Below are 15204 nucleotides of genomic sequence, written 5' to 3'. Positions count from 1 at the left end.
TGTTGAATTTTGTCGAAAGCTTTCTCTGCATCTATTGAGATAATCATATGGTTTTTCTCCTTCAGTTTGTTAATATGGTTTATCACATTGATAGATTTGCGTATATTGAAGAATCCTTGCATTTCTGGGATAAATCCCACTTGATCATGGTGTATGATCCTTTTAATGTGCTGTTGGATTCTGTTTGCTAGTATTTTGTTGAGGATTTTTGCATCTATGTTCATCAGTGATATTGGCCTGTAGTTTTCTTTCTTTGTGACATCCTTGTCTGGTTTTGGTATCAAGGTGATGGTGGCCTCGTAGAAGGAATTTGGGAGTGTTCCTCCCTCTGCTATATTTTGGAAGAGTTTGAGAAGGACAGGTGTTAGCTCTTCTCTAAACGTTTGATAGAATTCACCTGTGAAGCCATCTGGTCCTGGGCTTTAGTTTGTTGGAAGATTTTTAATCACAGTTTCAATTTCAGTGCTTGTGATTGGTCTGTTCATATTTTCTATTTCTTCCTGATTCAGTCTTGGCAGGTTGTGCATTTCTAAGAATCTGTCCATTTCTTCCAGATTGTCCATTTTATTGGCATAGAGTTGCTTGTAGTAATCTCTCATGATTTTTTTTAATTTCTGCAGTGTCAGTTGTTACTTCTCCTTTTTCATTTCTAATTCTATTGATTTGAGTCTTCTCCCTTTTTTTCTTGATGAGTCTGGCTAGTGGTTTATCTATTTTGTTTATCTTCTCTAAGAACCAGCTTTTAGTTTTATTGATCTTTGCTATCGTTTCCTTCATTTCTTTTTCATTTATTTCTGATCTGATTTTTATGATTTCTTTCCTTCTGCTAGCTTTGGGGTTTTTTTGTTCTTCTTTCTCTAATTGCTTGAGTTGCAAGGTTAGGTTGTTTATTCGAGATGTTTCCTGCTTCTTAAGGTGGCCTTGTATTGCTATAAACTTCCCCCTTAGAACTGCTTTTGCTGCATCCCATAGGTTTTGGGTCGTTGTGTCTCCACTGTCATTTGTTTCTAGGTATTTTTTTAATTTCCTCTTTGAGTTCTTCAGTGATCACTTCATTATTAAGTAGTGTATTGTTTAGCCTCCATGTGTTTGTATTTTTCACAAATCTTTTCCTGTAATTGATATCTAGTCTCATGGCGTTGTGGTCAGAAAAGATACTTATTACAATTTCAATTTTCTTAAATTTACCAAGGCTTGATTTGTGACCCAAGATATGATCGATCCTGGAGAATGTTCCATGAGCACTTGAGAAAAATGTGTATTCTGTTGTTTTTGGATGGAGTGTCCTATAAATATCAATTAAGTCCATCTTGTGTAATGTATCATTTAAAACTTGTGTTTCCTTATTTATTTTCATTTTGGATGATCTGTCCATGGGTGAAAGTGGGGTGTTAAAGTCCCCTACTATGAATGTGTTACTGTCGATCTCCCCTTTTATGGCTGTTAGTATTTGCCTTATGTATTGAGGTGCTCCTATGTTGGGTGTGTAAATATTTACCATTGTTATATCTTCTTCTTGGATCTATCCCTTGATCATTATGTAGTGTCTTTTTTGTCTCTTTTAATAGTCCTTATTTTAAAGTCTATTTTGTCTGATATGAGAATTGCTACTCCAGCTTTCTTTTGGTTTCCATTTGCATGGAATATCTTTTTCCATCCCCTTACTTTCAGTCTGTATGTGTCTCTAGGTCTGAAGTGGGTCTCTTGTAGACAGCATATATAAGGCTCTTGTTTTTGTATCCATTCAGCCAATCTGTGTCTTTTGGTGGGAGCATTTAGTCCATTTACATTTAAGGTAATTATCGATATGTATGTTCCTATTCCCATTTTCTAAATTGTTTTGGGTTCATTATTATAGGTCTTTTCCTTCTTTTGTGTTTCTTGTCTAGAGAAGTTCCTTTAGCATTTGTTGTAAAGCTGGTTTGGTGGTGCTGAACTCTCTCAGCTTTTGCTTGTCTGTAAAGGTTTTAATTTCTCCATCAAATCTGAATGAGATCCTTGCTGGGTAGAGTAGTCTTGGTTGCAGGTTTTTCTCCTTCATCACTTTCAGTATGTCCTGCCACTCCCTTCTGGCTTGTAGGGCCTGTACCGCATCTTATGGCTTCATTTTTAACATTCAGTCATCAGCAATTCATTTTAGAGTGCTGCATGAAGTAGGTACTAAAGTTATTTTCTCAAAAGGTAAGCAGTTGTTCCAATGATATTTGCTGGATAATCCATGTTCTTCAGACATTTGAGATGCCACTTTTATCAGCCTGAATGTGGGTTCTGGATTTGCCATTCTATTTCAGCTTATTCCTAACAACACTGTTAGGATTGTTACGGCAATATCTTGAGTTTTGAAGTTTAGAAGGACAAATCATTGCTATGCCTGCTTTTCAAAATATCTTTAGCTATTCTTTCATGTTATTCTTTCAGGTGAGCTTTTGAGATAGTTTTGTGATATCTGAAAACAAAATCTTACTGAGAATTCTTTTGGGAGTACGTAGGTTACAAACTTAACTTTCAAGATTTGACATCTCAGCTATTGTAATTTCCCATCCTCTCTCTAGTTATAACTCTTTAAATTTTTGTAGCTTTTTTCCTCTACGTACTGCACCTATATATTGTTTTAATTTTTATGTATTTTGGATTTTATAATTATCTTTAATTAGGTCTTTTATTTTAGAACTTATTATTTTATAACATCAAAATTGATGTTACAATCTGATAGGACAGACTTCTCTCTTCATTGTTTACCAAAAATATCCTTTTGATTCTCCTTTTATTCTTCCAGATAAACTTTTAAATCATGTGTCCAAAGTTCATTAAGACTTTGGTTTACATTAGAGTTATGGATATTTTTATTAGAATTGACATAACTTTACCACTTTGGTAGGCACTGTTTAGAGTACTCTGGTTTAAGAGGGTCTCATCTTCAAAAGAGACAACCACTGGGAACTGTTACATAATGGAGACTATTTCCGAATGCCCAAACCAATTATAAAATGGTGTTCTAAGGGGCTTCCCTGGTGGCGCAGTGGTTGGGAGTCCGCCTGCCGATGCAGGGGACACAGGTTCGTGCCCCGGTCCGGGAAGATCCCACATGCCGTGGAGCAGCTGGGCCTGTGAGCCATGGCCGCTGAGTCTGCGCGTCCGGAGCCTGTGCTCCGCAACGGGAGAGGCCACACAGTGAGAGGCCCGCGTACCGCAAAAAAAAAAAAAAAAAAAAAATGGTGTTCTAGGAAAATCAAACAGAGACCTGTGTGGTTTGGACTAATTTGAGGGTTTACATCAAGCGATATGGATCCTTGTTATGAAATGTGGGCAGTGTCAAGGAAATAGAAAGAAATGAAATCATGAGATATTTTGAAGTAAGAATAGGCAGAATTTAGTAAACGAGGGCATGGATAATCACCCTGGTCATTTCCCTCAAGTTGTTTTTCCCTGATAAAAGTCCCTGCACAGAAGTCAGTCCAGTTTCTTGACTGGACTTTCCAAAGGCCATGCTAATTCCTTAGTTCACTAACTGCCCCTCTCTAGTCCTGTTTGGAGTGCTCTTCCTTAGGTTCTGCTCTTCCTAATTTTGTCCAAGCTTTGGGCTGAAGTTGTCATCCAGGAAGTCCTTCTGACTATTCCAGCACGTTACTCTCCCCCTCCTGTAGCATTTTTGATACGTGACACCAAAATTATCAGTGAATTGCCTGATATCTAGTACTATTTCTTATGGTAAGCTGTTTTCCAGCTATACTGTATAACTCTTAAGAGGACACTATGATTTGTGCAACTGATGATGTAAGGTATTTTATACAAACAACTTGATTATTTATTTTTATTTAAAATTACATAATAGGGCTTCCCTGGTGGCGCAGTGGTTGGGAGTCCGCCTGCCGATGCAGGGGACACAGGTTCGTGCCCCGGTCCGGGAAGATCCCACATGCCGTGGAGCAGCTGGGCCTGTGAGCCATGGCCGCTGAGTCTGCGCGTCCGGAGCCTGTGCTCCGCAACGGGAGAGGCCACACAGTGAGAGGCCCGCGTACCGCAAAAAAAAAAAAAAAAAAAAAATGGTGTTCTAGGAAAATCAAACAGAGACCTGTGTGGTTTGGACTAATTTGAGGGTTTACATCAAGCGATATGGATCCTTGTTATGAAATGTGGGCAGTGTCAAGGAAATAGAAAGAAATGAAATCATGAGATATTTTGAAGTAAGAATAGGCAGAATTTAGTAAACGAGGGCATGGATAATCACCCTGGTCATTTCCCTCAAGTTGTTTTTCCCTGATAAAAGTCCCTGCACAGAAGTCAGTCCAGTTTCTTGACTGGACTTTCCAAAGGCCATGCTAATTCCTTAGTTCACTAACTGCCCCTCTCTAGTCCTGTTTGGAGTGCTCTTCCTTAGGTTCTGCTCTTCCTAATTTTGTCCAAGCTTTGGGCTGAAGTTGTCATCCAGGAAGTCCTTCTGACTATTCCAGCACGTTACTCTCCCCCTCCTGTAGCATTTTTGATACGTGACACCAAAATTATCAGTGAATTGCCTGATATCTAGTACTATTTCTTATGGTAAGCTGTTTTCCAGCTATACTGTATAACTCTTAAGAGGACACTATGATTTGTGCAACTGATGATGTAAGGTATTTTATACAAACAACTTGATTATTTATTTTTATTTAAAATTACATAATAGGGCTTCCCAGGTGGCGCAGTGGTTGAGAGTCCACCTGCCGATGCAGGGGACACGGGTTCGTGCCCCCATCTGGGAAGATCCCACATGCCGCGGAGCAGCTGGGCCCGTGAGCCATGGCCGCTGAGCCTGCGCGTCCGGAGCCTGTTCTCCACAACGGGAGAGGCCACAACAGTAAGAGGCCTGCATACCGCAAAAAAAAAAAAAAAAAAAAAAAAATTACATAATAAATACATGAATATAGTCTCCTTGTATAAAATAAAATCTTACAGGGAAGGCTTAATTTCCTTTGACTATAATTCTTAACCCTAATCTCTTTTCTTGCCACCTCTTTCCCCTAAGGATTAACTTCAATTATCAGATTGGTATGATCCTTGCAGCCTTTTTTTCTGTGTAGTTACATAATATATATGTATCCATATAATACTGTTTTATAAATTTTTTAGACACAAATGGTATTATGCTGTATATATTACTCTATTTGCTTTCAATTTAAGAATGTCTTAGAATTCTTCCCATGTACGTACAGATAAACCTCTCTTAACTGCTGCCTAATAGTCCATAGAATAGATAATTTACTTAGCCATTCCCCCAATGGATAGACACTAGGTTGTTTTCAATTATCTTGCTATTATAGTGTTTTAGTGAACATCCTGCAGCATGTCTCTGTATGTATTTTTTTTAATCAGGGTCCAGTCAGGAAAACAGAAACTTCACTACTTATTTAAAGAGAAAAAAATTTAACATGGGAGATTGGCTAAAAACGAGTATAAAAGCAAAAAGAGAATCCTGAGGTAACAGAGGCGATTACTGCACAGCAGCTACTATCACTAGGGCTAGTAAAGGAAAGAAGGAAAGAAGAGGTTGGGGTAATTCGAATTTAGAAGTTTGGAGGAGGGCCTGGAAAAGCTGGGGCTCAGTTCAAGCCTATGAAGAGAGGGTGGTGCCTGGCTGTAGCTGCTCTCTGGAGCTCAAAGAAGGTACTCCGTGGTGCTGGGGCTCTGAATTCTGAGAAGGGGGACGTCTTAAGAGTTCAAAGGAGGGGGCCCATGGAGCTAGGACTCATGCTTCGGAGGGGAAAGGTCCTGCCTGGCTGCTGCTGGTACCCCTGAGGTGTGCAATGAGGTTGACTCTGATGGTCGAAAAAAAAGATGGAGACGGAAAACAACTGCTGCCTATACCAATTGCTGCTACCAGGGCAAAGAGCTGCTGCTGAGATGATGCTAGCAGTATGGAGCAAGTCGCTTCTTCCTCTTCTCTTTCCGTCTCCTTCTAGTCCATTGTCCCCCGCCCCCCCCCCCCCCCACGTTGAAGGAACCTAACAGGAAGACAGCTGACTAAAGGAGAAATAGTCTGCAGAGCCTCCGTGTCATGGAGTCGATTATAATAGGGTGAGTGTGTGGGCATGAGATAATAACCAGCAACATGTGTTTATGTTTCTGTGCTGTGATTCTGAGGAGCAAAATCACTAACTACAAAACCTGTAAATTTCAAATTTTAAGAGAGACTACCACACTACCCTCTTTTCGAAAAGCTGCACATAACACTTTTGATATGGGGGGAAAAAAACGCGGGGGGGGCGGATTTAGAGAATATTGCCTAGAGCACTACTTTGCAAATTTTAACAAAACCTGGGAACATTGTTAAAAATGCAAAATCTGATTTAATAGTCCCAAAGTGGGCCTGACAGTCTGCATTTCTAAGAAACACCCAGGTGATACCGATAATTGCTCTTTTGGGGGGCGGGGGCTGCGTTAGGTTTTAGTTGCGGCACGCGGGATCTTCCTTGAGACGTGCGGGATCTTTTCGTTGCGGCACGCGGGGTCATCGCCAGTTGTGGCCTGCGGGTTTTCTCTCTAGTTGTGGCTCGCCAGCTCCAGGGCGCGTGGGCTCTGTGCTTTGTGGCACGCTGGCTCTCTCGTTGAGCTCAGCGAGCTCAGTAGTGTGGCACGAGGGCTTGGCTGCCCCTCTGGCATGTGGGAATCTTAGTTCCCCGATCCCGGATGGAACCCTCGCCCTGTGCACTGGAAGGCGGATTCTTTACCACTGGACCACCAGGGAAGTCCCGATAATTGCATTTTAAAAAGTCTAACATTGTCCCATCTTCCTTCAGCCACTACTGTGTCATTCTACTGCTACCCTTGTATGAAAACACCTCCCTCATGGCCCATGCCGGTCTCCTACCCGCTAAGCAGGGAACAAATCTTTGCTGCAGGAAAGGGAAGAAGCAGGATTTAGCGCTATGCTTGGCTTCCTATTGGGCAGGGGTCACGTCACCTCAGATGGGCGTGGCTCCAAGTGGGACATATCCCGCCACGGATGGCCAGGGACGCGGCAGGAGGCGGGAGCGGAAGTGGGGCGGCATGTGGGCGGGGTGGGTGACGGAAGGGGAGGGACAGGGGAAGGCGTTCCTATGGGCCCTTTTCCGGTCCAAGGGGCCGGAAGTTGTGGCCCAGCCGTGTCAACTGGGGGCTGAGGTTTGAGAGTGCCGCTGAGACCGCGACCATGGGCGGGAAGAACAAGCAGAGGACCAAGGGGAACCTGAGGGTGAGTGCGGGGTGGCCCAGCCAACCTAGGAGTCCTTGCCTCGCAGTGGCTGGCTCCGCCCGGCGCAGGGCCGGAGGATGTGTGCAGCGCGGCTGTGGGGAGGCGTGTGTTTGCGTGTCGAGTGTGACCTCTCTGTTGTGTGTGCGTCCCCGCGGGCGGGGTGGATTATCTCTGAGCAGATTGGGGAGTCGTAAGAGAAAAGATGTTCCGTGCCAGAGCTGTCCCCACCCGAGCACATCCCCCTCACCCAACATTTTCATTAAGAATTGGTTCCGTGTCGGCTTCAAGAGGAAGGTTATCTGGCCAGGGTGGCAGGGGTGAACAAGGGAATTGGATGGGAAGCAGTTAAGGTGAGCCTGGTGTGCAGGGTATCTCGGATCATGTCGCTCCTTCGCTTATAAACCTGCTGTGGCTGCCCACATCCCTCGGGGTAAAGGCTAAAGCCGTTACGACGATACATACACGGTGCATGGTCTGCTGCGGCCTCTTTCCACCTCCGACCCCATCTTCAACTCCCTCCGCCTCGCTCACTCCATCTGGCCACGCTTATCTCTTCACCGAAACTTGACCTTGCCTGGCAGGCTCCCCGACGCTCTTTTGTTAGGTGCCTCCAAATTTTGCCCGAGATATCTCAGTGAGGTCTCCGGTGATCACCCTATTTTAAGTTGTAGCCCTCCACCCCGCTCCCTTTTCTCCTTTCCTGCTTTATTTTATTCCGTTGCATTGATGACTTCTAACATATTAGTTGACTGTCCCGCTTCATTTACTGTCTTGCTTCACTAGGATATTAGTATAGGATATAAGTATCATGAAGGCAGGCGTTTTTATCTGCTGCTGTTATCCTCGGAGCCTGGAACAAGGATTAGCATATAGTAGAAGTTCACTAAATACTTGTTTAAACCCCAGAGTGGACTAAACCTACAAGATTGGGGATGCCATAATGATATTTTTTATAGTACGAGGTTTATTATGGCACAGTCTAATTTTATGAGGATGCTTTTTTCCTGTTTGTGAAACAATTCTTGTGATTCCAGTACCACATTTTCTTAGATCTGTCGCTTAATCTGTTTTGGAGGTTAATAATAGTAACAGTGATAATAGTAACTTACCTTGTGTTAGTACTCTCCTAAATGCTTTACTTGCATCCTCATTTAACTTAAAAATTTTTTCTCAATGTTTACTTTTGAAATATTCCAAATATTAGCAACAACTCATAATTCTTTACCTAGAATTACCAATTGTTAATCTTTGGTCACTTTTGCTTTCTCTTTCTAAATATATGTATTTTGCTGAACCGTATGAGAAGTAGTTGCAGAAATCATGACCCTTAACTTCTAAATACTTCAGCATGTATATTCTAAAAACAGTGCCATTCTTCTACATAACCGTGAGCAATTATAACATGCAGAAAATTCAACTTCAGTATAATACTATTATCTAATAATATACATTATCGTATTTAGATTTCTGTAATCATCTCAATATTGTTCTCTATAAGTTTTATTTAGATATAGCATTTAAAAATTTTTTTAAATTTATTTTTGGCTCTTGGTACGCGTGGGCTTTCTCTAGTTGCAGTGAGCAGGGGCTGCACTTCGTTGTGGTGCACGGGCTTCTCATTGCAGTGGCTTCTGTTGCAGAGCACGGGCTCTAGGCACGCGGGCTTCAGGAGTTGAGGCACGTGGGCTCAGTAGTTGTGGCTTGTGGGTTCTAGAGCACGGGCTCAGTAGTTGTGGTGCACGGGCTTAGTTGCTCTGCGGTATGTGGGATCTTCCCGGACCAGGGACCGAACCCATGTGCCCTGCATTGGCAGGTGGATTGTTAACCTCTGAACCACCAGGGAAGTCCCTAGATATAGCATTTTAAAAAACATTGAAGATCCATGAAAGGATCACTCATTCCATTTAGCTATCATTTAGATCTAGGCAGTTTTCCTAGTGCCTTTTTTTGGAGGAAGATTCTTTTATGGCATGGACAATTTGGAAGAGTCTAGGCAATTGATTTGCTTAACTTAGATTTGTCTAATTGTTCCTTATAATTACATTCAGGTTAAACAGTTTTTGACAGAAATGCTTCATAGATGATGTGTAATTTCTCAGTGCTTCTCACACCACGGGGACACATAATGTCTGTTTATTAATGAGACACATAATCTCATTATTGGTGGTATATGTGTAATCACTTGATTAAGGTGATGTCCATTGTATAAGTGTCTCTTTATTGGCTATTAACAAATAATATGTGGAGTAGTAATTTCAGAATAACCTGTTCTCTCATAAACTTTCACTTAATGGTTTTTAGCATCCTTTGATAATTCTTGCTGGAATCAATTATTATTATGGTGGTTTGAAAACTTATGTTTAATCTTGACTACACCTAAGTAATGATTTAGTGACTGTTGTCTCATTTTAAAGATGATGATTCTGAGGCTTTGAGAATTAACTTGCCTAAATTCATGTAGTCAGGAAGTTGTGGAGTTGGGATTTGAACTTCAGAGTGGCAGTCATTCATTCAACAGAAGAGCTTGAATACTGAATGCCGTGTATTCAAAGATGACAAAGAAATTTTCTGTTCTTGAACTATTAGTTTGATGATAGACAGATAAGTAAGCAAATAATTGTAATATATTAAAGAATTATGATACAGGTATCAGAAGCAAAGTGGGAGAACAGAAAAGAACGGTGATTGACCGGAGAGGCAAACGTTGAAAACATGAATGTGTTTTCAGGGATAACTGGGAGTTTGTCAGGGAGAGAAAAGATTACACAAAGACCAAATTGTGGATAACTAATAAGAACGTGCTGTGTAGCATAAGGAACTCTACTCACATACTCTGTAATGGCCTGTATGGGAAAAGAATCTTAAAAAAAAAAAAAAGTGGATATATGTATATGTATAATTGATTCACTTCGCTGTACACCTGAAACTAACACAACATTGTAAATCAACTATACTCCAATAAAAATTTTTCTTAAAAAAATGTGTTTGCTGTTTGAAAAAAATGAATAAAAAGACCAGATTTTCTGAAAAGGCATGACATATTTGGGGAACTTTGTATTGAGTTTGGAACTAGAACATAAATGGTGGGAACAAAAGGGAGCAGGGAGGAGGAAGTGGGACAAGGGAAGAAAAAAGTGTTAGAAAGATGACTGGAGAGGTCGAGGCCAGATGGTGAAAGATCCCGAAAGCTTCCTGAATTTGGTCTTTAAACTGTAGACTCAGGATTGCCACCTCAAATATTATACCTCTAGAAGCCAGGCACAAAAGAATGAAGTAGGTGTAGTATAAGAAAATTAACAGCGGGCTTCCCTCGTGGCGCAGTGGTTGAGAGTCCGCCTGCCGATGCAGGGGACGCGGGTTCGTGCCCGGTCCGGGAAGATCCCACATGCCGCGGAGCGGCTGGGCTCGTGAGCCATGGCCGCTGAGCCTGCGCGTCCGGAGCCTGCACGTCCAGAGCCTGTGCTCCCGCAGCGGGAGAGGCCACAACAGTGAGAGGCCCACGTACCGCAAAAAAAAAAAAAAAAAAAAAAAAAAAAAAAGAGACAATTAACTGCCAGAAATAGTATCGAGGTTCTTAATTTTTGAACTGTGGGTATGAGCATCTAACGTACAGTGGAGAAGGTAACAAGAAACAGTAACTACATTTTAAGTTCAAAGTAGATATTGAAAAAAAGATACAATTAGTTGAAAATAATTTGTTTCTGTGAAACTGGACATCTGATATCTTTTCTGTACTTAGTTATCACTGTCAGCTCTGGTCTTCAGGTCAGTTCAGAATTCAGCCTTGACTCCTTTAGCTTTTAGCTTTTTATACTATTTCATTATTCTGTTTCATAATAAAACTGTTTACACATGAGATTATAGGTAAAACTCCAATGTCTTAATGTCATCATAGTTTTCAGAATTATAATTCACTAACTTCCTTTGTAGCTCTTTATTCATGTATCAATATTGAGAAAGGTAAACTGAATAATGTTAGTTCATTTTAATAAAGTTTTAAAATAGAGAACCTTTTTTGAAATTAGGCCAAGTGCCACTGTTTTGAAAAAATATCTAGTCCATCATTTTCATTTCTGGTCACTCATTTCAGTTTAGAAAGTAGTACAGATTATTATTCCTTGATAAATGATTTTCCCAAACACAGTTTTGCTAGGTATGAACAAACTGAATCATACATTTGGATTTTCAGACATTCTTACGGAGGAATAAGAAATAGATGAGTTTAGATGGGTTGTGATGTCATCCTGGACATTGAACTGAGACATTTTCCTATTAGATGACAATGAATACATTAATTTCTTTCAACAGTTCAAGTATTTTCTTTCTTTGTCACAAAGAATCCTTTAACGTTTAGTACTGGAAGCTACTATATATTGTGTATCAATCAAACAAGCCACTGACTGTGTTTCAAAACAAAGGAGTGTATCTTATATCCTGATCATTGTATTGATTTTTATGTACATACTAATGTAATTTGTAACCATTTTAGCCCAAAGAGATTTGGTTAGGCTTTGGGTATGTGGAAATGAGTGTGTCTGCCCACAAGGAACTCCTTGTCTAGAAGTTGCTATCATTAGACTTGTCCTAGGGTAGTTGCTTAATAAATATTTGTTGAATGAGTGGATGAATGAAGAGATATCCATTTATGAGTTAATTTTGCATCACTACACAGTATACATATATGTGTATACATACTATTTATACAAAAGTTGGAAATAAAAAATTTCATAAAACAGTACTTATTCTTACCATATGTGATGCATTCTGATTTTTAAAATTTTGTTCTATTTCTTTAAAATGTTGTCATGGCCCATGAGCCTCTAATGGCTTGTAATCACAACTTTAAAAACATGGTTCTGATGTTTAGGAAACTAGGAAATAGCTCCTAGGATCATTATTGTTAAATTCTTGGTGACAAAAATATTTATCTTTGTCAAACATTGCAATAGATGCATAGGCTAGGGGGAAAAAGTCCTCAAATAGAAGTTTGCTTTATTGTGGGAATTGTCAAGTAATTACTCCAAAGAACTCAAAGTTAAATTTTGAACTCTTCCTTGACTCTGACTTTTTTTCTCCCTACTTTCTTACCAGCCTTCAAACAGTGGCCGAGCTGCAGAACTCCTTGCCAAGGAACAGGGAACAGTGCCTGGATTTATTGGTTTTGGAACATTTCACAGTGACCTAGGCTATGTTCCTGCTATTCAAGGAGCTGAAGAAATAGACAGTCTTGTGGATTCTGATTTCCGAATGGTGCTGCGAAAACTTTCAAAGAAAGATGTCACGACAAAACTAAAAGCAAGTTTTATTGTTTTCATTAAAATGATCAAGAAAATCTTTTTGTTAAAATGTTATTGGCATATTTTATGTAAAGAAGAATGAAGAATCATCACTAATAAGTACTTTTAAATGAAGAATCATCACTAATAAGTACTTTTACAATTGTACTTTTTGCTGATACAGACTTTAGGTTATACTTATCTTCTGGGTTATAAGTTAGTTTGTTCTGCACTTTTTAGAATCACTTTGGAATTCTGGCTTTACATTTTTTCCTATTAAGTAATGTAATTTTGACTCTATAATTTTAAATGGGTTTTTTTTTGTTTGTGTATGTTTTATATATTTTTTAAAACAACTGAAAAGTTTCTACCATAGTAACCTATAAAGAACTCTTCAGATTAGTCCCATGTGACACAAACAGGGATGGTGTATTCTCACGTTACATAAAATAGACTAAGCTTCTAGAACAGCATAAATATAATCAACAGCCAATATTATGGCTGTTGATCCTTAACGATTTTAATAATTTATTTTAGGCTATGCAGGAATTTGGAACCATGTGTACAGAGAGAGACACGGAAATTGTAAAAGGAGTTCTTCCATATTGGCCAAGAATTTTCTGCAAAATTTCACTAGTAAGTATTAAGACTTGACTAGTATATTTCTGTTGTGGTTTTTTTGTTTTGTTTTTGTTTTTGGTTGAAGTTGTGGGGACTGTCAAATTTATATGATTCATTTTTGATGAGGGTTATGGAATGTTATGTCAATATTTTTATGCAGATTGGATCATGTTGGGTTGTAAAAAGGAGTCTGTTAGGTCCTTACTAGAATTACCTAGATACTTTTAAGTCATAGTAAATTTTGACAATGTAATTTCTTTGTATACTTCCTGCAGAAGAATGAGAATGAATTGCTTATTTATTCCAGGTTTAGCCCTGACTCTATCTTGAATACAGTCATTTTTATCTCATTGGGAAAAGGAAAAATTAATCAGTTTTTTAATATAATTATTGAATTTAGCTTTGTGCATAGGTGAATTCTTATTAATGGGTCTTCATCGCATACCCAGAAATGTCAGTATTTATTTTTATGGGTTACAGCTGTTTTAAACCATGTTATATTTTCAATAGGATCATGACCGCCGGGTTCGAGAAGCCACACAGCAAGCTTTTGAAAAACTTATCCTTAAAGTTAAGAAACACTTGGCTCCTTACTTAAAAAGTTTAATGGGCTATTGGCTAATGGCTCAGTGTGATACTTACACACCAGCTGCATCTGCAGCAAAAGATGCCTTTGAAGCAGCTTTCCCTCCAAGCAAGCAACCTGAAGCCATAGCATTTTGTAAGGACGAAATTACAAGTGTAAGTCCTTGGAACCTTTCTGTATCTAATTTTAAAGTATCTAAGAGATATAAAGCGTATTACAAAGGCGGCTCTTTTACCTAGCATTGTGAGGGTATGAGAAGTGAAATATTTTCAGTGGAAGATTGTGTTTTTTAAATGGTGTTTGTCAAAGTTGACCATTTTGGCTTTTTAAAACATAATTAGCTTTTTGGATTGGATCTTTCTAAATGATTTAAGTTTTCCCTGTTTATTTTAATGTTTTAATTTACTGTATCTAAAAAAATTTAGATAGGTGCTTTGTAATATATAATCTAAAAAAGAATACATCTATAAATCAAATCTAAACTTTTTTTCCCCATATTTTCAAATCAATACATGTATACAGATCTGTTTCATCCCTGATATTCCTTTGTATATATAGATATACAACAGTTTATTTAACTTCTTTCATTTTAATACACATTTGGGATTTTTCCCCAGTTTTTTTTTAAGAATAGGTTTATTTATTTATTATTATTATTATTATTTTTTTTTTTTAAACATCTTTATTGGGGTATAATTGCTTTACAATGGTGTGTTAGTTTCTGCTTTATAACAAAGTGAATCAGCTATACATATACATATGTTCCCATATGTCTTCCCTCTTGCGTCTCCCTCCCTCCCACTCTCCCCATCCCACCCTTCCAGGCTGTCCCAAAGCCCCGAGCTTATATCCCTGTGCCTTGCGGCTGCTTCCCCCTAGCTATCTACCTTACTACGTTTGTTAGTGTGTATATGTCCATGACTCTCTCTCGCCCTGTCAAAACTCACCCTTCCCCCTCCCCATATCCTCAAGTCCGTTCTCCAGTAGGTCTGCGCCTCTATTCCTGTCTTATCCCTAGGTTCTTCATGACATTTTTTCCCCTTAAATTCCATATATATGTGTTAGCATACGGTATTTGTCTTTGTCTTTCTGACTTACTTCACTCTGTATGACAGACTCTAGGTCTATCCATCTCATTACAAATATCTCAATTTCATTTCTTTTTAAGGCTGAGTAATATTCCATTGTGTATATGTGCCACATCTTCTTTATCCATTCGTCCGATGATGGGCGCTTAGGTTCTTTCCATCTCCGGGCTATTGTAAATAGAGCTGCAATGAACATTTTGGTACATGACTCTTTTTGAATTTTGGTTTTCTCAGGGTATATGCCCAGTAGTGGGATTGCTGGGTCATATGGTAATTCTATTTGTAGTTTTTTAAGGAACCTCCATACTGTTCTCCATAGTGGCTGAACCAATTCACATTCCCACCAGCAGTGCAAGAGTGTCCCCTTTTCTCCACACCCTCTCCAGCATTTATTGTTTCTAGATTTCTTGATGATGGCCATTCTGA

General features: G+C 39.4%; 1 protein-coding gene across 2 annotated transcripts in view; it reads left to right on the top strand.

Moving 5' to 3' along the window:
• The first annotated feature begins 7084 nt into the window (after positions 1–7084).
• The window catches only part of LTN1 (listerin E3 ubiquitin protein ligase 1), a 72617-nt gene continuing 64497 nt past the window's right edge, over positions 7085–15204 (top strand). Inside the window, exons 1-4 of one of the 2 annotated variants that reach the window (XM_032630122.1) lie at positions 7085–7207; positions 12299–12502; positions 13021–13119; positions 13615–13845. In XM_032630122.1, the coding sequence (XP_032486013.1) occupies positions 7166–7207; positions 12299–12502; positions 13021–13119; positions 13615–13845 (576 nt within the window). In that variant the 5' untranslated portion in view covers positions 7085–7165. The remainder of the gene's footprint in view (positions 7208–12298; positions 12503–13020; positions 13120–13614; positions 13846–15204) is intronic. The other variant, XM_032630123.1, reaches the window with a different exon arrangement.

The sequence above is a fragment of the Phocoena sinus genome, chromosome 4, assembly GCF_008692025.1.
Source record: "Phocoena sinus isolate mPhoSin1 chromosome 4, mPhoSin1.pri, whole genome shotgun sequence".
NCBI lineage: Eukaryota > Metazoa > Chordata > Mammalia > Artiodactyla > Phocoenidae > Phocoena > Phocoena sinus.
The sequence above is the reverse complement of the archived record's forward strand: the minus strand, read 5'-3'. Positions and strand labels throughout refer to the sequence as shown.